This window comes from Fundulus heteroclitus, chromosome 17 (genome assembly GCF_011125445.2).
Source record: "Fundulus heteroclitus isolate FHET01 chromosome 17, MU-UCD_Fhet_4.1, whole genome shotgun sequence".
Classification (NCBI taxonomy): domain Eukaryota; kingdom Metazoa; phylum Chordata; class Actinopteri; order Cyprinodontiformes; family Fundulidae; genus Fundulus; species Fundulus heteroclitus.
In genome coordinates, this window is record NC_046377.1 from 8203425 (window position 1) to 8225420 (window position 21996).

The 21996-nt window shown below is 42.4% G+C and overlaps 1 protein-coding gene across 1 annotated transcript in view; it reads right to left on the bottom strand.

The window, feature by feature from the left end:
• Positions 1–21996, bottom strand: part of dock4b (dedicator of cytokinesis 4b) — a 155962-nt gene that overhangs the window by 48912 nt on the left and 85054 nt on the right. The window contains exons 14-22 of the mRNA XM_036148815.1: positions 17783–17907; positions 17267–17429; positions 13622–13728; positions 12290–12443; positions 8677–8774; positions 8495–8578; positions 5967–6067; positions 3938–4019; positions 1371–1541 (exon numbers count right to left, since the gene is read on the bottom strand). Of these exons, the coding sequence (XP_036004708.1) occupies positions 1371–1541; positions 3938–4019; positions 5967–6067; positions 8495–8578; positions 8677–8774; positions 12290–12443; positions 13622–13728; positions 17267–17429; positions 17783–17907 (1085 nt within the window). The remainder of the gene's footprint in view (positions 1–1370; positions 1542–3937; positions 4020–5966; positions 6068–8494; positions 8579–8676; positions 8775–12289; positions 12444–13621; positions 13729–17266; positions 17430–17782; positions 17908–21996) is intronic.

Sequence of the window (21996 nt, forward strand, 5' to 3'; positions counted from 1 at the left end):
TCAGCACAACGAGACTAAAGTCTTTGTCCATTTTTCTGAAGCGCAGTCAAGTCTCTGCTACAGTAAATTTCCGCCTTGGATTCAGGTCTGTACATTGATTGAGCCATTGCAACCCATGGAGATACTTTGTTCTAAACAATTCGGCTTTTTGTCCCGCAGGAAGGCGAATCTGAGGACAAGTCGGGTTTCCTTCCAGGATTGCAATGAAATAAGCATTATAGCTCTTCCAACTGATTCTGATAATTTTCACCATTCCTGCATTCAAAAAACATAAAAATAAAAATCCCCACATCATGATGCTGCCACCACCTCGCTGCTGTAACTCCACCGGTGTGTTCAGGGCCACGTGCAGTGCTCACTTTTTTTTTTTTTTTCATGGGGCCAGAAAAAAAAAAAAAAATTACATTTGCTCTCATCTAACCACAGTCGCCTCTTGAACATGTTTGCCGAACCTCCTAAATCGCAAGCATCAAATTGTAAAAGGGTTTACTTCAGATTAAATTCGGACGGATGTGTCCGGAGTTCTGATGGATTGATTTTACAAACGAGGTCACTTATCAAGCCTGGCTTCAAGGGATTTCATGGAGAGGCATCCGATTAAAGCGGGATAAACACACAAATGCCACTCCTTTTAGATTTTCACTCGTAAAATAAACTGAAATCCTCGTTTCGCTTTCATTCCCCTCGGACATCACGCGCTGCTAGAGGTTGATGTAACTGCAGGTGCATGGAGACGGATTGAAGGAGCTTTAAACCAGAAATGGGATGAGGAATTGGACTGGGAGAGATTTTTTTTTTTTTTTTTTTTTATGTCCACACAACTCTTTCTGACAGGCTTGGGGAGTGCTTGAAATCGTTCTAATTGTTTCAACAGAAAGAGCAGACAAAAGATCAAACAGGCCACACGACACAAACACCCAGAAATAATCTCCTGACAACTGCGCTCAGCCGCGCAGGCATTTGTTCCCGCTGTGTAATTAGGATTATCTTTGGCATCTTTAGCGTGCTTGTTTTGGTCTCGCTTGAAATCCACAAAAGCAAGCGGGCCCCCGTCGTTCGGATCTCCCACCGGAAAGAGAACGGAGGAGAGGAGAAAAAAAAAAGGAAACAAAAGAGGAGGAAGAAAAAAAAAATGGCACAGGAATTCCTAACTCTTAACTCCGGGCCCCTCTGGCAGCGTGAAATTCAATTACAGACAAATTCTCAACCCATCAAAACAGCATTAACATCCTCCACAAACAAAACACGATGTGATGCAGCAGGCGGCAAAGGGCACAGATTTGCGCTCGCAGAGATGAGTTTTTTTTTTTTTTTGTTTTGTTTTGTTGCTGCATGTTTTAGCACTCAATCACAGATCTGGATACACACACCTGCGTCTGAGCGACTGGACTGATGCCTTTGCTCTCCTGCGAGAGGAAGAAGCAGATGGACATGAAGAGCTCGTGGATGCAGACTCTGAACTCCTCCTCGTTCTGGCCTCCAGTGGCCAGGGAGAAGAGCCGGCGAGACTGGATGATGTACTTGAAGATGTACTCGCTGGCCTGCAGGACAGAGAGAGCCATAAGTTCCTGTTGGCGGGTTCAACACATGAGCCTCGTACGCTTTCAAAGCGGAAAACAAGGCATCTCTTTCACTCTGATGTTCATGATAGAAAAAAAGTACACCTTCGTTTTAATTTATCAAGACAAACAAAAATAGCAGAGGGTGGATTTAAAGGATTCTAAAACCAAATATCAAATATATAATGCATAAATAAGTGTCATTTTTCAAACAAAAATGGGTAAACTGGGAGCAAAGCAACTCCAAGTACACCCTCCCTGGTGTCATTTACTGTAATTTAGGAAAAAAAATGTAGCCACCCTGCTTTGTGCGGCCACGTCTAGACAAAAAAAAGGCAGAAGTGTGGCTATTTTGATGGTCTGCAAAACACAGCTGTGCGTTCACTCAAAGACAGAAAGACATGAGCGATGCCGCTACAGCCCCATTAATCCTAGAAAGCTTAAAAATCCACGTCTAAACAACCTGAAGTCCATTATTCTGCAATGAAAACAGTTATTAACGCTTGGAAAACGTTAAACACGGCAGCTAGCTGTCCAAAAAGTGAACATCCCACCAAGTTGACCCCAAATCCAACAAAAAAAACCAAAAAAAAACAAACAGCTAAGAGCTAATTAGTAAGTTCAATGTTAAACTTCATGATGTTACATCTAGACAGGCATGGTTTATTTGGACAGGTTGACAGGAGAAGGTCTCTTTCTAAAAAGACCACGGCCAAGTGACTTAGCTTTGCAAATATGGATCTGGATAAAACCCTAAAGTTATGTCCTGAGGACATATGAGACCAAAGTAACCAACATGAAGACAGCTAGGACTTGGGATGGCAAACCACCCTCCCCTTACTTCTGCTTCTCAGCGCCCCAAAAAGAAGAAATAACAAAAAGAAGAAGAAGCACCCCAGCAGGGATGGGGGGGTGGGGAGAAGCGGGACTAGCGAGGCGAGCGAACGAGTGGAGCCAGAACAGACAGACAGCGAACACACACAGAGACAGAGAGAGAGAGCAGAGAGCGAGAGGAGACAGAGATCAGAGAGCGAGAGAGAGAGAGAGAGAGAGAGAGAGAGAGAGAGAGAGAGAGAGAGAGAGAGAGAGAGAGAGGAGTGACAGACCCAGACAGAGAGAGCAAGGACAGAGGGGTAGACATCACATAGACACGAGAGGAGACACACCAGAGATCAGAGAGAGACACAACAGAAGAAGACACACACAGAAGAGATGAGACACACACGAGGAGAGAGAACACACCAGAGAGACAGAGAGACACACAGAGAGAGAGACACCACACCGAGAGAGCAGAGAGACACACAGAGAGTAGTAGGTGCTATATCCACACAGCTAGACACACAGAGAGAGAGAGAGACCACACACCGAGAGACAAGAGGAGACACCAGAATGAGAGAGCGACACCACAACAGCAGAGACAGAGAGAGACACACCAGAGAGAGAGACACACATCAGAGAGACAGAGAGAGACACACACAGAGAGATACACACATATCTGAGCTACACACAATATAGGTACATATGATAACACACATATAGATATACACACACAGATATACATTATTATTGACACAACCATATATAGACACACACATAGATCTACACACACACACATCATATATATATATATTATATCTATATATATTGATATATCTATATATGATCTATATATATATATATATTATATTATATATATATATATATATATATATATATACACATTATTAACTATTACTTTAAGGGACTTGTGCAGTAACATAGATATAAGCAAACTAATTGAAGCTTCTGTGTACAGAATAGCCAGGCCAAAATTCCTCCACAGGCTGATAGAGTCATACAGAAAACCAGTTCGATCATTAGTTTTTCATATACAGTACAGCTTTTGCATTTTGGCTTCATCCGTCCACATATTAACCATCATAATGTGAAATCCATTGTCTTTACGTGCTCCTGATGTTAGATTTGGATCCTCAGGGAATTTGACCCGATCATCGTCGTGATGTCCAAACCTCGTTTCATTGTGACCGTTAGTGGCATCATGAAGCACAGCGCTAGTTGATTACCTACGTGACACAATGCAGTGTTGTCTGTGTTTCATAAGCCCCATTTACTATTCTCTGACAGACAGGTTGCAGAGTATTCCTGCATGCATCATTAGAATAAAATGATGAGGATCCCCCGGCACCAGAGGCACCATGTTTCTGCTGATTAAACCTTCTTGCAGCACGACTGACGGAGGCGGCGACTAAGGAACGGTGGAAGTGAAAGCGAGAGAGGATACATCTGGTTGTGTTTCTGGACGCTCTGCGAGAATGTCGTAATTCCCCATGACACGCATTGGGAAAACAGGGTCAGGGCTACCTTCAGGTGTCTCTCACCTTGAGGACCTGCTGGATGTGATCCTGGTGCTCCGCCTCAACAATGCGATCCACGTACCACTTCAGCACTTTGATCAGGTCCCTGGAGGAGACAAGAGACGCACATGAAAGCTCCATCCCCGCTTACCTCCCAACTGGGTCGCTGTTCTCAACCGAGCTGGCGAGGATACAGTCGATGAGGCAATGTCGGGGCTTAACGCGCAACCCGGTCGCACTCATTTCATCAACACGGCTGAAGCTAATGCCGTGACTGAGAGGAATGATGGCATAATGAGCGTTGAAGAAAAAAAAAAAAACTGCAGCTTCTGCATCTAGGGGAATTTCGTCACATTACAACAACTACAAAATTATTTTAGCGCCATTTTATGTGACAGATTAATACAAAGTGGTAGATAATTGTTAAGTGGAAGAAAAATCACAAGTCTGAAACGTGTGGCACACCTCCTGTATTTTTATAGTCATAAAGTTAAGTTATAAGTCTGTTGGTTGTGTTGTTCTTTTTGTATCTCTCTTTCCAGGCGACGGAGCAGATGGAGAAGGTTTTATCATTCTCTCCCTTTTATCTCTTCTTTCTTTCACCTCTACTCTTTTTTTTGTTTCTCTCTCACTTCTTGTTCTTCCTTTACTCTCCCATTGCAATGTCCATATAATTTGAAATTCTCCATGCAGGAATCACAATAAAGCTATTTACAAGCTTAAATCAAGTGGAGCACTATGGCGAAAGCTGTTCGCTCCACTTGTAAAAGCAAAATCTGTCGAGCTCTATCTGGCATTGAGACATCAATTCCTATTGCCACATTGCTAGACAAAAAAAAAAAAAAAAAAAAAAAGTTATAAGTCACCTAACACTGTAAGCTTCTAAGTCGAGGTTTTGGATGAGTCTTTAACTCTCAAACTGCGCGTGGTCTGAACACAGCGTGCAGCGGCACACAACAAAAGTGGAGGAAGGCGCTCCGGCCGGACGGGACCAAATTGTGAACTTCTTGCCTACATGCAGAAAGTGGCGTACCGTGTTTCATCACAGTGAAACCCCTCCTCGCTGGCTGCATCAAGATGCTAAGGGTTTAAGGGAAGCTACATTGCAAAAACGGGTCTAAAAACAAGTAAAATGTTCTTAAAGTTAGTGTATTTTTCCTTGATTTGAGCAGGTATATAAGATTATCTGCCAATGGAATGAGTATTTTGACCCCTAAAATAAGATAATTAAACATCCTCCACTTGAAATACGATGATGGAGATGAATTGTTCCTTCTTTAAGTGCAAAAGTCTTGTTCCATTGGCAAATCATCTTATTTACCTGCTCAAATCAAAGACAAATACACTCATTTTAAGAACATTTTACTTATTTTTAGTTCTGTTTTTGCAGTGTAGAGGGTGTTAAACGCTGGGAGATCCTAGAAAAAACAACCTGCTGGAGGCTGCAGAAGCCCGGAGACTGGGGCAGAGCTTCCTGTTCCTGAACATCCAGCCAGAGCTACAGTGGAGGAGTTCTGGATCAAAGCATATTCAAGTGTTCACAATAAAATACATCGAGGTTTGCGGTTGTAACGTTAAACTTCTTAAGAAGTGGAAACACTTCTGCAGCACTGCAACTAAACTTTATTTTTTTCACTTTTTTTTTAACTCCTACGAAAGAAAAAACAAATGTGTCTGCAGGTTTTCTCTGCCGCAAACGACACAGAAAACACAGAGAGAGTTCAAAGTTTGCTGCAGCATATGGGTGCGCACGTTCCACTCTGAGGAGAGTGAGACAAGCGTGAAGAAGAACAGCGGTTTGTGAATTTGTCTGGTGCTGGTATGAAAAGTGGGCTGCACGAGCCTACACAGCACAATAATTCTCATTCCATCAGCCAGGTGGCACCACGAGCATTGTGTTCGTTCCTCAGCCCGCCTCAAAGCAGAGCGCTGGTGTGGGCCGGCTGCCGCGATGCATTAAAACACAATAAGCGGGAAGGGCTGCAGGGCTCGCACTCAAGGTGCCTGCCGCTGTAACCCATGTGAGCCAGTCAGAGACAGAGACTGCACAGACCTGTAGGACAAAGCCCCGGCGAAGTGACTCTCAATGTAGGTGTCCATGACTGGTTTGAAGTGCTGGAATTTACTGTCCTGAAGGAGGTTGATGATGTGAACCTGGGAATGAGGAGAAGGTACGCATTAAAAAGGTGGTTCTCAGACCAGGCCACAGTGCCTTTTATTTCTCCCCACGTGACAAAGCAGAAGGAAATGACAGAGTTTATAATTCCTTTACAAGTACGATTACAAAACGCGAGGCATGCATCCTTGTTCAGCCCTCTTTAATCCAGGATCATTAAATAAAATCCAGTGGCAACAACTGTCTTCAGGAATAATAATTAGACGTAAGAATACATGATGCCCCCCCCCCCCCACACACACACACACACACACTCCCATGTGTAATTAAAACTTAACAGAAGGCAGATCTGTTTATTTTTTTCCCCCACAACAACAAAAACGCATCTGTATTGAGCCTTCCTAATTTGATATTTTCTCTCATATTTCTCTGCAGTTTCAGCTGCAGGTCTGCTTTGGGATTTTTCTACTAGCTTTGTGATGCTAGAGAGCAACAAGTCTGGCCATTGTTATAAAGAAAATACTTCAAACTCAGCATCAGACTGCCACCGCCATGTTTTGTTTTTTTACCACACAATGCCTGTAGGCCTGGAGCTTGCCATTTTATTTAGCCGTTGCAGAGTAACTGGGGTTGAATACATATTACACATGCCCCTATTAAGGTTTTTATTCTAAAAAAAAAAATGAAAACATTTTTACTTCAGTCTTGCATTACTTGTATTTGGTTTGTCAGATTTAACACCGATAAAATATACTAATCCTTTCAGTTGTAGAGTGTTAAAGTGAGAAAAAAACCTTACCGTTAAGTATTATGTATGACAAAAAAACAACAACTAAAAGAACCTGAATGGTTTAACATGAACATTTCATTAACGTGTAATAGGTGTGGAGAAGAGAAAGGAACTTTATTTCATTGTCTTTGGCCAAACTTCAGGAATTCTGGGGAGAAGTTCACACTGCAGGTCTTAATGCTCAATTCCGATTTTTTTGTGAAATCGGATTTTTTTACGTGTCCGTTTACATTTCCAAATATATGCGACTTGTATGTGATCTCCTGTGTGAACTGAACGCGTTCAACAGAAGTGTCCCGCATGCGCACTCGAAGACATGGTGACGTCACACGTAGCAGGGTACTCAGTGTTTGCAGAAGTAAACATGGATTATAATGCTGGAGCGCATTTTGCGGTCATTAATTTATTTTCTAACCGGAGCTTTCTGTCCATTGACTGCTCTCCTCATTGTTGTCCACTATGGCTGTCGTCTTTCTTCCCGCTTTTGCATAGCAGGACGCAGAATAGTGACGTTTGTCGAGTATCGGTGACGTACAGGTCGGATAAATGCGACCCGGCCGTACAGACACAAGTCACATTTGAAAAGATCAGATACGAATCGGATTCAGGACCACATATCCAAGTGGCCTGGGTCGCATTTGAAAAAATCCGATCTGTGTCATTCAGACTGTCATAAAAAGATCAGATATAGGTCGCATATGGGCAAAAAAATCGGAATTGGGTCACTTCAGGCTGCAGTGTGAACGTAGTCTTAAAGACATTTTACAGGAAATGCTGTCAGTTAAATTAGAGTTGGAACCTAAGCTTTTTTATAACGGGCTTATATCCTGAAAGATCCTGTCTGTCGTTTTAAAAAGATTTTTATAAACTTGGGAATATTACAGGCCAAGAGGGTGCTTGCTCTGTCATGGTAGGAAATAAGTAAACCAAGTATTATAAAGTGGCTAAAATAGTTATCTACATGTTTACAGCTGGAAGAAATAACATATACACTAAAAGATAAACTGGACATCTTGGATTATAATTATAATTTCATTAATTATATTAAGAACGAGGACCTGACCCATCTGTCGTAGGTATCTGGGACAACAATGCCTTCCTGATGCAGTTCCACAACCTTACATTGTATTTTGTAAATTTTACCTAACATCTGAGAACTCCTGTATACCCAAAACTTGCTTTGTAATGCACCTTATTTTATGTTAGTTAAAATGTTTATGCTTGTGTATATATTATAAAATTTCAATAAAGATAGTTTTGAAACAAAAAAAAAACAACTGATGTATTAGACCTTTGTTGAATGTATGGCGTAAGAATTTTGGTCCAAAGCTGACAAGCTTCTCGAACTGATCTCAAAACCACAAAGAGCAAACCTGAGTGGCGGCTCACCATGCCTTTTCCATCATTAAAAACTGCGCGGGGAGAGCGTGTTCATGTCTCAGTGTGAGATTGATACACAGAGAGGCAGAAGCAGAGGCCCAGAGATCGATCTCCCGCCTCTGCTCTGTAAAGCACGAGCACGCTGGGATTGATTCGGCGAGCTGCGAAGCGTTACATCACTACTTTTCTTTGCCCCCGCAAGTTTGGGTTTTTGTACTTGTCGTTTTCTGTTTGTTTCGTTTTTTTCCCCCCCTCTAGATTGAGAAGATCAGAAGGGGGCAAAAGGTGTACTTACGAGTGAATCAAACACCTTGAGGCTGTATCTCTGCGAGCTTTCGTCCAGAATGCCAAAGAGGGTGTCCAGGGTGTCCTGAAGAAACTGATACAAGAAGCAGAGCGAGAGACATTCACACCTTCGGCGTTCCGGCTGAACGTGACGGACTCGAACGGAACGAGGAATAGAACAGATGGACCTACTTTTACAATTTCTGAGCCGTCAATCTCTTTCAGTTTGGAGAGGCTGTCGTTGATCCTTTCTGGGTGGGCGCGCCACTTCAACAGGTCCAGCATGTCTCCTGGAAAAAAAGAGGCCGACCGTGCTGCTTAGAAAACGCAAGAGAGTGACAAGACTTCAAACCGCGGCAAACCTCTTGTTTGTAAGTGAAGAAAAAAACAAAAACAAACGGAGCCGAGCAAGACTCAACTCTGCTCTCACAGCCTCATTCAATTACAGCCTCAACACACCACCGAATGCAAGCAAACGACGACGTTCTCTAGTACGGAGGGATCGAGCAGATAAACAGCCGCTTTCCCCGAGTGAGGGTCCCCAGACGCCCGAATGAATAAAACATAAGTCCTAAAAAGAAAGCCTTTCAATTGTCTCTTGAGTTTTCCGAGGCGTTTCATTTTTGCAACTGTGTGTGTAAAAATTGACTTTGCATGTGCACATCGCTGCCACCGCTTGTCTAAAAACACGTCTCTAATCTTCCTTGTATATTTCGATTTAGCCCGTCAGCGATATCGCCGCAGCCGTTCAGCTTAAAACATCTGTGCTTCTGCAAGCCACTCAAATATGGTAAAAAACGTTTGATTAAGGCTTCTATTTCATGATGGGACAAAGGAACTCTCGTTCTGCTCGACAATGGGAGACATTTGGATTTGTGGGTTTATTGTGCATAAAACTTTCATGTAGACTGTTTTTCCCAGTAGCAGGATGCACATGGCAGTAAAGATTTCTATAGATGGAGGGAAAGGCATCCAACTATTGAAAAGCCTGTGGTGGACTTGATGTCGATTGTTTCCGTTCACACTAAATACAAAAGCCAGATGTTACCAGGTATTATTCTTTCTCCTGATTACAGATACAAAAGCCAGGTTTCCTCCCTTGATGTTCACACATTTGTTATTGCATTTGAATGACTTAGATTTTGATATTCCTTTCTTTCCAACAGAGAACCCATTCCCGTCACATATTACGTTTGAACATTTTCGTTAACTCTTGTTCATAAAGTAAGGATTCTGGAAAGACTTGTATTCAGGGGAATCAGACCGTGGTACACACAGGTACAGCTAAATACATTTCAATATTATAAAATAATTTAAATTCTTTCACTTATTTCAAAGTTAAACTCATTTATAGAGTGATTACACCCAGATCTATAATTACCTGTAATTTTGATGATTATGGCTTACAGACAATAAAACTAAAAAAAATGCAGTGTCTCAGAAAATCTTAATATTGTTAAAAAGTTAAACGCTGCTGCTTCCTCTCTGCCGCAGTACAGCTGGAGAACCACAGCGAGACAGAGCAGCGATACAAGGACACCAAGAGCTCAGTTCTCAGGTTGTTCTTCTTAAGAATCCTCAGAAAGTAGTCTCTGCTGTGCCTTCTTCAGGATTGAAGTAGAGTTTGCATTCCAGGTTAGGTCTTCACTGATGTAGGTGCCCAGGAACCTGAAATCTGGCACCATCTCCACCCTGTCCCCATATATAATGATGGACTGAATGTCTGGTTTACACCTCCTAAAATCAGTTTCTTCGACTTTGAGGTGTTCAAAATTAGGTTTTTGGTGGTACACCAGACTGTCGTTCCACCTCCACCCTGTATGCAGTCTCATCTTCTCCGCAGGTGAGACCCACCATCGTGGTATCATCAGCAAACTTTATATTGTTCCTTTTTGGCAGTGGGATTATGGTGGAACACTTTAAGTGGGGAGGGATGGAGCAACGGGTGAGGGACTGATTGAAGACGCTGGTAAAAACCCTCCCTGTCACACCGTCAGGTCCTGCAGCTTTCCATGGGTTCACTGCCCTTCAGGGTTCTCATCATTGCCTCTACCTCTACAGTCATTGTTTGGCAGTGGAGGGATGACAGCTGCAGTGTGGGTTCTGCTGGTGATTCAGTCTCAAAACAGGCAAAGAAGTGGTTAAGCTCTTCTGCCAGTGAGGCGTCCCCAGAGATCGTGGTGGTGTTGCTGGACCTGAAATTGGTGACGTGCTGGACCCCGTGCCACACCTACTGGAATGCTGTTGCTGCTGAATTCCTTCTCAATCCTCTCCTCGTAGTTTCCCTTGGCCTCTCTGATGCCTCTCTTTAGAGAGGCTCGGGCACAGCTGTACAGGTCCCTGTCTCTGGACCTGAAAGTGCTATTTCTCTCCCTAAGAAGTTCCTTGACCTCCTTGTTCATTCAGGGCTTCTGGTTGGGAAACCAGACCGTATGTGCCTGTCCACTGCGACAGTGTTGGATGTAGCCCAGTAATGCTGAGGTGAATACCTCCTGGTGGTGCTTGCTTCTTCACAGATTTGTACGCTGGAATAAGAAGCAGCAACGTGGCTGAGAGCTTGGTCCAAGTGGCTGAGAGCTGTACTGGCGTTGGCATCAGGTGGAATGTATACAGCAGTCACCATGACAACAGTAAACTCACTGCAGAAGGTACAACGGCCTGCATCTAACGGTGACAAATTCCAGGTCTGCTGAGCAGTGCCTGTCAATAACCGTGGCATTTGTGCACCAGCTGTTGTTCACATAGACGCAGAGCCCCCTCTCCCCTGTTCTTCACGGAGTCACAGCTCCTTTCATATCTATACGCTGTGCGTCGTCCTGGAAGCACGACTGCCATGTCCGGAATGGATGAGTGAAGCCAGGTCTCCGTAATCAGCAAAATGCAACAGTCGCATATGAGCCTGTCTGCTGCCAGCTGAAGCTTCAGCTCATCCCTCTTATTTGTGTGGGATCTGGCATTTGGGGGGAAAAAGGCTGCGAAACGGCAGTTTGTGTGGCCTTCTTCATAGCTAGACGCCAGCCCAACATCCTCACTTTAGTTTCCTCTCATTTTGCTGCTGTCCTTCGCCTCACGGTTGGGAAGACTATCCATGAGAAATCCGGTTTCTGGGCTGTGTCTGGCGGTATATTATGCGTGTGTAAGTCCTCCGTCACACAGTGTTCACTCTGTAATCCAATACGGAAAAGACTTTGTCTCTGTCTCTAGGTGATCCTAGACATACTAAAAAAACAATAACACCAAACATTTTAACTTTCTGCAGCAGCAAAGTGTGACTCAGTGCTAACGGTAGCCTCTGCATTAACAAAAACCTTTCTCCTTGATAATCTTTACTTTTGTCTCCCTTATGAAAAGAGCTACAACCTATATCATTTCTGTATAATTGTGCGGCGAGAAAGTAAGCGGTAGCATTGATGCTTCTATTTCATCAGTGTTGTCCAATCTACCGAATATTAATTCTTTAAAAGAACACCAGAGAACGGCTTTGAAGGCTTTTGTCAATGGAAACATGTTTTCCCCCTTCTCCTGTCCAGGTTTGGCAAGAGCTTGTAGCACGTCAATAAAGATGACGGACAAGAGGTTTATCCAATCATATGCAAGAATTTTTGATAAGGCCCCTCCTTCTGAAATACACCTCCAATGGAGCAATCCCACGTGGATGTGTAATGCTCTGCGAACGAAATCCATCTGGCGAAAGTCCGGTGGGAAAACAACATTTGGCTGTGAGATTGTACACAAATTTGGAGCCGATGTTCTAAAAGAACAAACACTAGCAGCAATAATCTCAACCTCTGAATTTACCATTTACCGTTTTGTGTGAGTTTTGTGGAACAGAGGAAGCTGGTGATCCAGAAAGACTCCTTGGGGCCTTTCAGCAACTGATTGTTGGACGGAAGGTTGGCCTTGGAGAACGGCAGCTTCAGGTACCGCATACAGTCAGCAAAGCTGGTGTTCTCTTCACACTACAGAGATGGAACAGGAAAACGAATGAGTTAGCTGGCAATGTAGCTGTACAGCAAAACTGAAGCAATGCAACTGTAAAAATCATATCTCTGGAGTGTATTTTTATTTTAGGGAAGCAATCATTATTCCACTTCCTGTAAAAGACTTTAGGTTGAGTTAAAAATCATGTTTGATATCGGGAGATGAATATTCCACTTTGTACAGCCTTGATGTGCTTTACAGCTGAGGCTGTCTGAGATCCAAAGCTTTCACAGTGCTGGACTGAATCTTCAGAGTCTATTTCGGGTCTGAGGAGAAACTAGGCCATGCCAGTTTCATTGAGCTTCTCAGCAACCGACCATCTGACATTACAATGGGCCTTCACCCCCTTAACAGTGAGAGCTAAGAAAGTTAGCCTCAAATATGGGCAGGGCAGGGGTTCAGGGACGGATAACACTAAATCTCGCAAGATCATGATCAGATCTACAGTGCAATAACGAGTCGAACCTTGCTTTATGTAGCCTGCTTGAATTCCACCCCAGCAGTAAGCCATAGAAACACACTATGTTTCTCTGTGTTTCTCAGAGATGGAGGTTTACATACACACACCCTTCGCCTGTGGCTAAGGAAAACCAAGCAGTCTAAAATTATTTGCAGTGACACTCGAGGCAGTACGGCAGTGGCTTTTAAGAGAAGATACTCATTTAATTTGCATGTGCCCTTTAACAGGTCCAACCCTAAATGCAATTAAATGATAAGTCGAGACGGTAAAAAAACAGACAGAAGGGTCTTTTCCACGTTCATGAGCAAGCAGATGCACACGGGCACGGAGGTGAGGTTAAACGTGACCTCAAAAAGGCATTACTCACTGGCCTGTTGGACGCAACGTGAGCCGTGTCTCAAAACGTGGCACGAACACTATGATAAACGGATAAGTACGTTCTGCCATTTAGAGGAGATGATTCACATAATAACAAACAGAGCTAGCAACCCCCTTTGAAGTACTCTTATCAACACTGATGCCAACCGGTGAGGAATCTTACTTGCAAGACCTCAAGCTGAATTTCACTAATCAACATACTATGACTGAAAGGCGAATAATACGGCTGATATGGAAACAAATACCTTGCCAAGGACAGGCTTTTTGAGTCCATGCTGCTCATGCAAAGCCTTAGCACTGAGGGCAAGCAGTTTTTACCTTATGGATAATGAGCTCATGGGTGCCATCTGGCAGAGTCCTGCCGTCTTCCTGCATCAGAGGAACAAAGGAGTAGCCAAACAGTTTCTTCTCTCCTTTGTCTTTAGCTGTCAAACAACGACACATGCACATGATTATGAGCCCAAAATAGACAACAAACTGAACAATGTTTTTGAAAAATTTCGACAGATCAGCTTAGTGAATACTTGGGGTTGGTCTGTTAAACTTAATGCGTCACATAAAGACACTTGTTTCCATGTAAAACTACAGTCATTTCAGGGTGATATGACTACACGGGAAACAACCTCAACACTGCAGAAGACTGAATAACTGTTTTTTTTTTTTTTAGATGCAAGGAAAGGTAACAATAACTGCAGCATTTATGTGCCACATGGATCATAAGTTGTTTGTGGGACCTTTTTATAATGCAACTGTTCTAACTTCCTGTGTCAGCCAGCTGTGCAACAGTGCTAATGCCAGATTGTATGTAAACAGGAACAAGATTTGCCCTGTTGGGTGTCCCGACAGTCGCTAATTTGGTTTCAGCTGACCATTCCTTCTTCCTCACAATGCAAAATCCTCACACATGTTTTATCATCTCTGCTTAGGAAAATGTATAATATACTGTATTTTGCTATTTCTTAAGTGATCTCAAGGTATATTGCTACACCTTTCGACAAGCACAAGGAGGTGCTGCAGCAAGAGTCAAATCGGCAGAATGGGAATAAAATGTCTTAAAGTTAAAGCCTCGTGATAAAGTCTTAATGCATAACAAACTGAGGCAGTTTTCAAGACACAACTACAGTCATTTTATAAGGTGACTATATTGCTGAACAATCTCAGCAACAACCAAAATCAAGTAGATTTTAGGTGTAGCCATTTTAACACAAACTCTACAGTATTTATGCTCCACGTGGGTTGTAAACAATGGCACTAACTCTGTAGCAGCTGCTTATGGAAGCTTTAAAAATGCAGCTTTTCGAACTTCCTGTTTAAGCTAGCTGTGCTGCAGTGCTAAAGCTAGCTTGTATGAGAAAAGGAACAACAAGCTCCACATCGGTACTACAGCCGGAAATCTTTTTTATAATCTCTCGATTATAAAAGAAAATATGGTATTCTTTGTTGCCGTTTGTGTAAACTTTGTTTAAAAAGAGTATCATAGCCCTCTCCAACCACAAGGAGGCGAGGCAGCAGGATAAATCAGCGGTATCAATGTGAATATTATGACGTCTTTTAGTCCCAATTTAGTCCCATTAGGCTTCATTCGCTTTGTTACTTTTTAAAATCAGAAAGACCTCATGCCCACTCTAAGGTATGGTGGAGGGTCTTTAATGTTGTGGGTTTGTTTTTTTTTTTGCTAAAAAGAAGGAACAAGATAGATAAGATAAAGGTAATAATTGCGGTAAATGCAATATAATATAAAATATTTAAAAAAGCATTTTTTTTAGTACATGATATATTTTTTTTTGCCATTGGGGTAAATGAACTAAAAGTATATGTTGGATTTATATTTAGTTTTCAATGTGTGATTATGATACTGCATTAAGACACACCGTTATATTAAGTCCATAACACACCCTTACCAGGTTTGCCAGTAAGCATGAATGGTGCTGCATATAAACATCGTTAAGCAGGCAAGAAGCCAGGAAACAGCTGTAGATATTTTTAAGCCACACTTGTTTACTACAAAACACATTCAGGGCGACAAATCATTTTCAGCAGTTCACACAAACCCATTCAGCAGCTCTGGAATTTTATAATGGTTTACAGACTCAGTAAGAGTAAAGAAGCCTTGTTTGGGCTGGATGTTATTTAAATCTAGAGAATTCAGGAGTCTAAAAAATTAAATATCTAGTAAAAAAAAGTTTATCTATTACATGAATTCATTAACAATGTAAAACTCATAATACATGGATTCCTTACACACAAAGTTATAAATTTAGAGCATGTACTATGTTCATTCCAATGATTATGTCCTGCAGCTAAATACAACTCAAAAAACCCTCAGAAAGTTTAAATATTATGTATATTGGTGGTCTTTTAGCATTATTACTGTTGAAGTGGTAATGAAGCTCAGGTTGCTTCCATAACAGAAAACTAGCCTAATGGATGATCATCAAGTCAGCACTGTTAGTCATGATTGGCATAAAATAAAATTTCTGTTTTAAAACACCTTATTTATTAAATTGGTCACATGTACTATATTTCTGAGAAACTGAATATTATTAGCAGTGCAATGTGTAATGAATTTATATCACAGCAATTGTCCTTTTTGAACTGAATTGGTTAAACAAATTCCCCTTTCGATGATACTGAGGTTTACTTCAAGCCATCTTATTTGTCAGATTTCTGCAAATCACTTTCATTCTGCCGGATTTGCCCGAGGCGTTTAACTGTTGTTTGGCCTTCTAACTTTGGTGTCGCCATGGCTTTGAAACAGGATCCTTGCAGGGAGCCTTTGGGGAGGTAATAACAGCCCTGCCAAAATTAATAAGGCTGTTATATCTACTGTAGACAACGCCGCACAGCAGGCTGGCTTCCAAACAATATCGGCTTGTTATGAGAAAAAGAGAGAGTACAATTTCTCTGTTATCCAGGACGAAAAAGAAAAAGGTGAGATGGTGAGAGGAATAAATTGGCTGTAAGTTTGTGCCTCATTCAAAAATCAAAAGGCAAGGCCAGGTTATTGGTATAGCACATTTCAGTAACAAGACAATTCAAAGTGCAGCTGAGCAAAAGTTGAGCCGACTAGAGTCTTTCTACACACTTCCAGATGTTTTCACACTCAATTTCCAGAGTTAATTTTAAAGTATGGGAGGGAGGGAAGGAAGGAAGGAGAGGAAGGAAGGAAGGAAGGAAGGAACGAAGGAAGGAAGGAAGGAACGAACGAAGGAAGGAAGGAACGAACGAAGGAAGGAACGAAGGACAGAAAGAACGGAGGTAGAATACAAGGAAAGAAAGAAGGAAGGACAAGACAAAAGAAAGATGGGACATAAGACAAGAAAGGCAGAAGGAGGTTAAAAAGAAGGAAATGATTAACAAAAAACAAAGGAATGGCAGCAGGGAAGGAAGGGAAGCAGAAAGAACACAAGGAAGAAAAGAGGGAGTTGTGTAAATACGAAAGAAAATAAAGGACAATAAAAAACATCGAAGTCTATAAGTGAAACAGTAAGGTAGACAGAATGCAAAGACAGACATTAAAGAAAAGGAAGAAAAGAAGGCAAAATACAAAAAATGAAGGTACATGGAAGAAAAAAAATGGCCACAAAGAACTAACGACACAGGGAAGGAAGTACATATGAATGTGAATGAAGAAAAATATGCAAGGAAGGGATATTGCAAGAAAAAACAACATATTGACAACGGGATAAGGACTAAAATCTGGAAACACAAATATTGGAATCTTGGAGGGAAAAAAAAAAACAAAATTAGAAACCCAGAGTTCCCCAGTGTGTAGGAACCGTGGGAGGATGGTGTGAGGAAATCTGTGTGGTGTTCTGAAAGTTCCATGCCAGAATAAAACTCTGCCTGCGATCCACCCAAACAGGCGTGGCGCGAGCCGGCAAATGGGACGACGTACATTGGAACTGAAAGCTCAGCAGGATGTGTTCGCTTGTGCTGCCAGCAGCGTCACGGCTCACTTACTGGAGCAGTGCCGGAACTCGAAGCGGACATGAGACCCTCGGAACGTGTCGACGGGGATAGGCAGCTTGATCTGCTCCGCCCAGCGGGGGCTGTTGTTGTGGTAGAGCACCAGAGAGTGGTACTCATCCACGCCTGGCTCGCCGGAGCCGGCGGCCACATAACCCTGAAAGACAACGACAAGACAGTTTAGGAGGCGAGGAAAAAAAAAAAAGGAGCAGCGGAAGAGTTATGAGGACAAACTTTATGGGCGTGTTTATGTGCTTTCGCGGGTTCCGTGTAATGCGACGGCAGTGGCAAGGTTATATTTGACTTTAGTTTCTCTCTGAGGCCCTATGGTGGTGGAGGAAACCACAGGGGCAGAATGCCACATTGCAGCAGCTGAAATGGGCAACACATCTGAACCTCAGCTCCCATCTGGGAAAGCCATTTTTAAACCAACAGCCAAGGAACTCAGTGATGGAAACAAAAGCCCAAAATTGAGAACAAAGGTGTGTTTTTTTTTTGTTTTTTTTTTACCTTCAGGATCTGTCCATCAGCATCCAGCACGTACACCGTGATCTCCACGTTACGGGCGACGCTCTTTCCGCCCTTCTCAAACTCTCCTTTCTCCAGCGTCATGTAAAGGTCGTTCCTCATCTCGCCTGGGGGAACAGGAAGGCCTCAGCACATTAAACAGGCGCAGGGTATATGTGACATTATCAGGGAACACCCAGATATTTTACAGCCGGGGAGGACAGCGTTTGAGTCAGCGGTAATAATGAAATGTAAGCGTTTTAAATACCAGCTTCAGGTGGATTTAAATGAAAAAAGGTTTGCATTTAGTCAAAAAATTAATTCATGGAAATTACTGTATCTCAGATTGAGGCCTGTTTGGCACAGCATTCCCAAAAAGAAAATATTTCTAATGCTTCTTTTTTTCTACTTAATCTCCTTTCCTGTAATCTGAATGGATAAAATAAGCAGAAAATCAAGAAGAATCAAGAATTTCTTTCGCGCACAAAAAGTTCAGCACTCCACACCAAGGCCATGCACAAATTGAGAGCAACGATTGAGAAAAGCTTCAAGACCTGTCTGGTAGTTTTAAACTGCTGCGTAAAAAATATTAAAGAACTGAACATCTGGATGGTTTTTTTTTCTGTGTCGTTGATTCATGTGCCAGTAAGCACTTTATAGTAATATTTAAAAACATATGTCAACTTGCTGCCCTAGATGAAATTTAATGGTTGTACAACAATAAAAATATACTAAATATCACATGCAACCGTTTGCGTGAGATACAGTCCACAATTACAGTAACCCCTCGTACGTGTATGTAGAAAAAACAATTTTATTGCTGGAGTCATTCAAGATGAAACAGTCATACAGTAGAAACCTTTTACTTGTGGGCATTTTATCAGTGTGAACTACTTCCAAGACTAAGAAAAAAAATTGCTTCTGGTCCCAGAATTTCTGGGAAGAGCTCCAGAGCTCGTTGCTCGAGAACTTCATCTAAGAGTGCCGTCTTGAGGTCACCATGTCAGTGTTTGGTTGGGTATCATATACCGAGGGACATGCATTAAAGCTCTGAATGCAAAATAAAAGTAATTTCCATTTCCTTGACTCACAACTTTGATACAGATTTAAGTCAAAAAAGAAATTAAGCTAACTGAAAATGTGTGTGTGTGTACTGTCATCGCATTCATCAACATCACAATCATTTTGATCCTAACATCAGAGCTATTTAAAAGTGAAAAAAAAAGCTTTTCTTTCCTACCACCACAAACGTAGATGTGTGGAGTGTGTTGAATACTACTAGGACTTTAACTACCACCCAAGGCCTTTGGCCAGATGACACTAAGATGAGCAAGCTCTTCCAGTGGGTATGGAAAAAGGAAGAATTTGTACAAAAGCAGTCTACTATTCTGTGGGTCTGTTTTGCTTCCAAAGGCCAATGAAACTTGTTAGAGTACACAACACTATGAACTCTTTGAAATACCGGGGCATTTTAAGTTAAAATGGTGCGACATCTCATAGGAAACTGAAAATGTGTCATCAGTGGTTCAAAACACACGGCCAAATAAACACAGAAAAGGTTCGGCGGACACAAAGTTAGCCTCTTCTGTCTTCCAGGGGCCCATCCCTGCTCTCTTTGACTGTTTCCTAAAACCATCAATGCATGCGGGTTAAGAGCCAGCAATGGCTTGCTGCCACTTTTGCAAAGTTTAAAAACAGCCTATGAAAATTGCAACTCACAAAAACCTCATAAAGCGTGTGTGCAATCATCAGATCTCTGTCCACGGGGGGGTCAGCATGAGTTTAACAGCGGAAACCATAGCAACATGACTTATGGGTTTATATAGTATACATAAACCCATACTGCATCCTACCTTTACACAAAGAGAGAACCACACTTACATAAACACAAATGGAGCAGGAAGGCTGAGACATGGTGAGGTATGTTTTTATGCTCACAACAATGGGGAAACTGGAAGTAGGGAGGGAAATGGTGGAGGAGCCTGCCAACGGAAAAAAAAGCACTCTAGTTTGTGCAAAAGATAATGAGGAGAAATATGCAGTCGGTCAGACACAAACCTAGACTACCAGCACGAGAAAAGGAAGGAGAGACTGTTTCCCTTGCCCAAGGGCAGACTTAAACATATGAAACAAGTCAGGGCACTCAGTGTTAAGGGTCTGCAGCCAGACAAAGACAATGAAAGAGATGGTAAAGATAAATCTGTGTTAGCGAGGCCCTGGGGTGGCACAGTCTGTGGCTCGTCTGACCGGACAGGATTCCACTTTTTTCTTTTTTTTTACAAATAAAAGAAAAAAAAAATTAACATCTGCTTGTTCATGAATGAAATATCCCCTCTTTGTTCTTTTGAAACGCAGACTGTGTTCCTTAGTTGCTTCTCCTCCTGTGTATGCAAAATTAATAGGAACACATATCTGTTTAGCCTCCTGATTTTCATTTGTTACCAAGGCGACAAGGCCACATCCAGCTAAGCCTCGGGGTATTGGTGGGGGGGGGCCTTGTTTCGTTTAAGAGATGGCAATCTTCAAGAAACAAAATTTCGTATTTTGTAAAGCTCGTCGTAGATACAAGAGATTTTAACACAATTCCTTTGTTGGATGAGTGCCTTTCTAGGAAAATAAACAAGAAAATATATCATAGTGTTGTAAGACACACACCTGAATTGATGTTACACTTCATAACTAGATGACAACAGCATTGGTGCAATTCATAGCCCTTTTCAAACCTTTACGTGATGGATAAATGATTTTGTTTTTACAACTGAAGTTACAGCTGAAACCATTCTGAAGCCATAGGAAACCATAGCCCCTTTTCCTCTGCCAATCAAAAGCCTGGGGCTTTTGAGAAGCCTGGGGCAAATCCTGGGTAGCGTTTCCACACCCGTTTACCCAGCTAATTTCATTTTCTTGGGGTCCCTCAAGCGACCCAGTACTTTGCTTTGCCTTCTTGGGCTTGTTGAGGGGACGGGGTGGCATGCAAGGAGCATGAAAGGAGCAGTAAGGACATGAGGAGTTTATGACCTTAATTTTTCACGAAACGTTGCTTTGAGATGTTTAAGGTGAGAAAGTACAACTCCAAAGATCATCTCTGCAGGCGGTTAATCAGGATTATGAGTCAATTTTTAATTCTGCTCGGATTTATCAGGAGCGGCAGAGGCCCGCTGACAGGGTGGTCTCACCAGGGAGACCGGCCCCGTTGCTGTGGCGTGTTGTCGGACAGATTTCCCGCAGACTGGATCTGTTCTGCACAACTCCAGGAGTGGGGGAAACCTACACTGCACATCGCTCTGATTACTATATCGCCACTGTGAAAAATGGTTGTGGCAGTATCATGATGTGAAGGTGCTTTTCTTCAGCAGAGAGAGAAGCTGGTCACAGTTGATGGGGAAATGGCGCAAGGGGCCAATCCTGGAAGAAAAGCTGTTAGAAGCTGCAAAAGATTTGAGACCGGGGCGTAGGTACGCCTTTAAGCTGGCACAACAGCCCTAAACACACAGCCAAAGCTACAACGGAGTGGTTTAGATCAACGCATATCTATGCGTTACAATGAACAAGTCAAAACCCGGATCTAAAGCCAATTGGGAATTTGTGATGAGATTTGATCTGGAGAGAACAACCATTTTATAAGGTTAGGGTGACAGTGGAGCAAACAGTTAGGAAGTTCATCCTGAAACTGGTGGGTTGCCAGTTCGATCCCCCGCTCCGACCATCTCATTCGTTGTGTCCCTGGGCAAGACACTTCCGCATTGGCTGCTAGCTGTAGTTATAGGGTGGTGCCGATCTATGGCAGCCTCACCACGTTACAGAGACGGCGTGGCTCACCATTGTCAGGGTGTGAATGGGTGAATGACTGATTGTAGTGTGAAGTGCTTTGCGGTCGTCGGACTTGATAAAGTGCTATACAAGAAAAAGCCATTTACCATAAACTTGTGACTCAGGGAGGCGAAAAAAATACAAACACACCATATTGTTTCATGGCTTTAGTTCTTAGCAGTCCAGCTTTGACGCCGTCTCTGAATACCACTTTATACAAAACACTTGAAAGAGATGGTACAAATGGTACCTGGTGAGGCCAAAATATATACTTTTCTATTTTTAACACCTTTTAATGTCAAGTTTATCCACATGCTAATAGTCCCATGACCCTCTATTTTCCACACATCCATTTAAAGCTGCAGGATCCACCCTGTACAGATTAGTTCTACTTCTACTAATGAAGT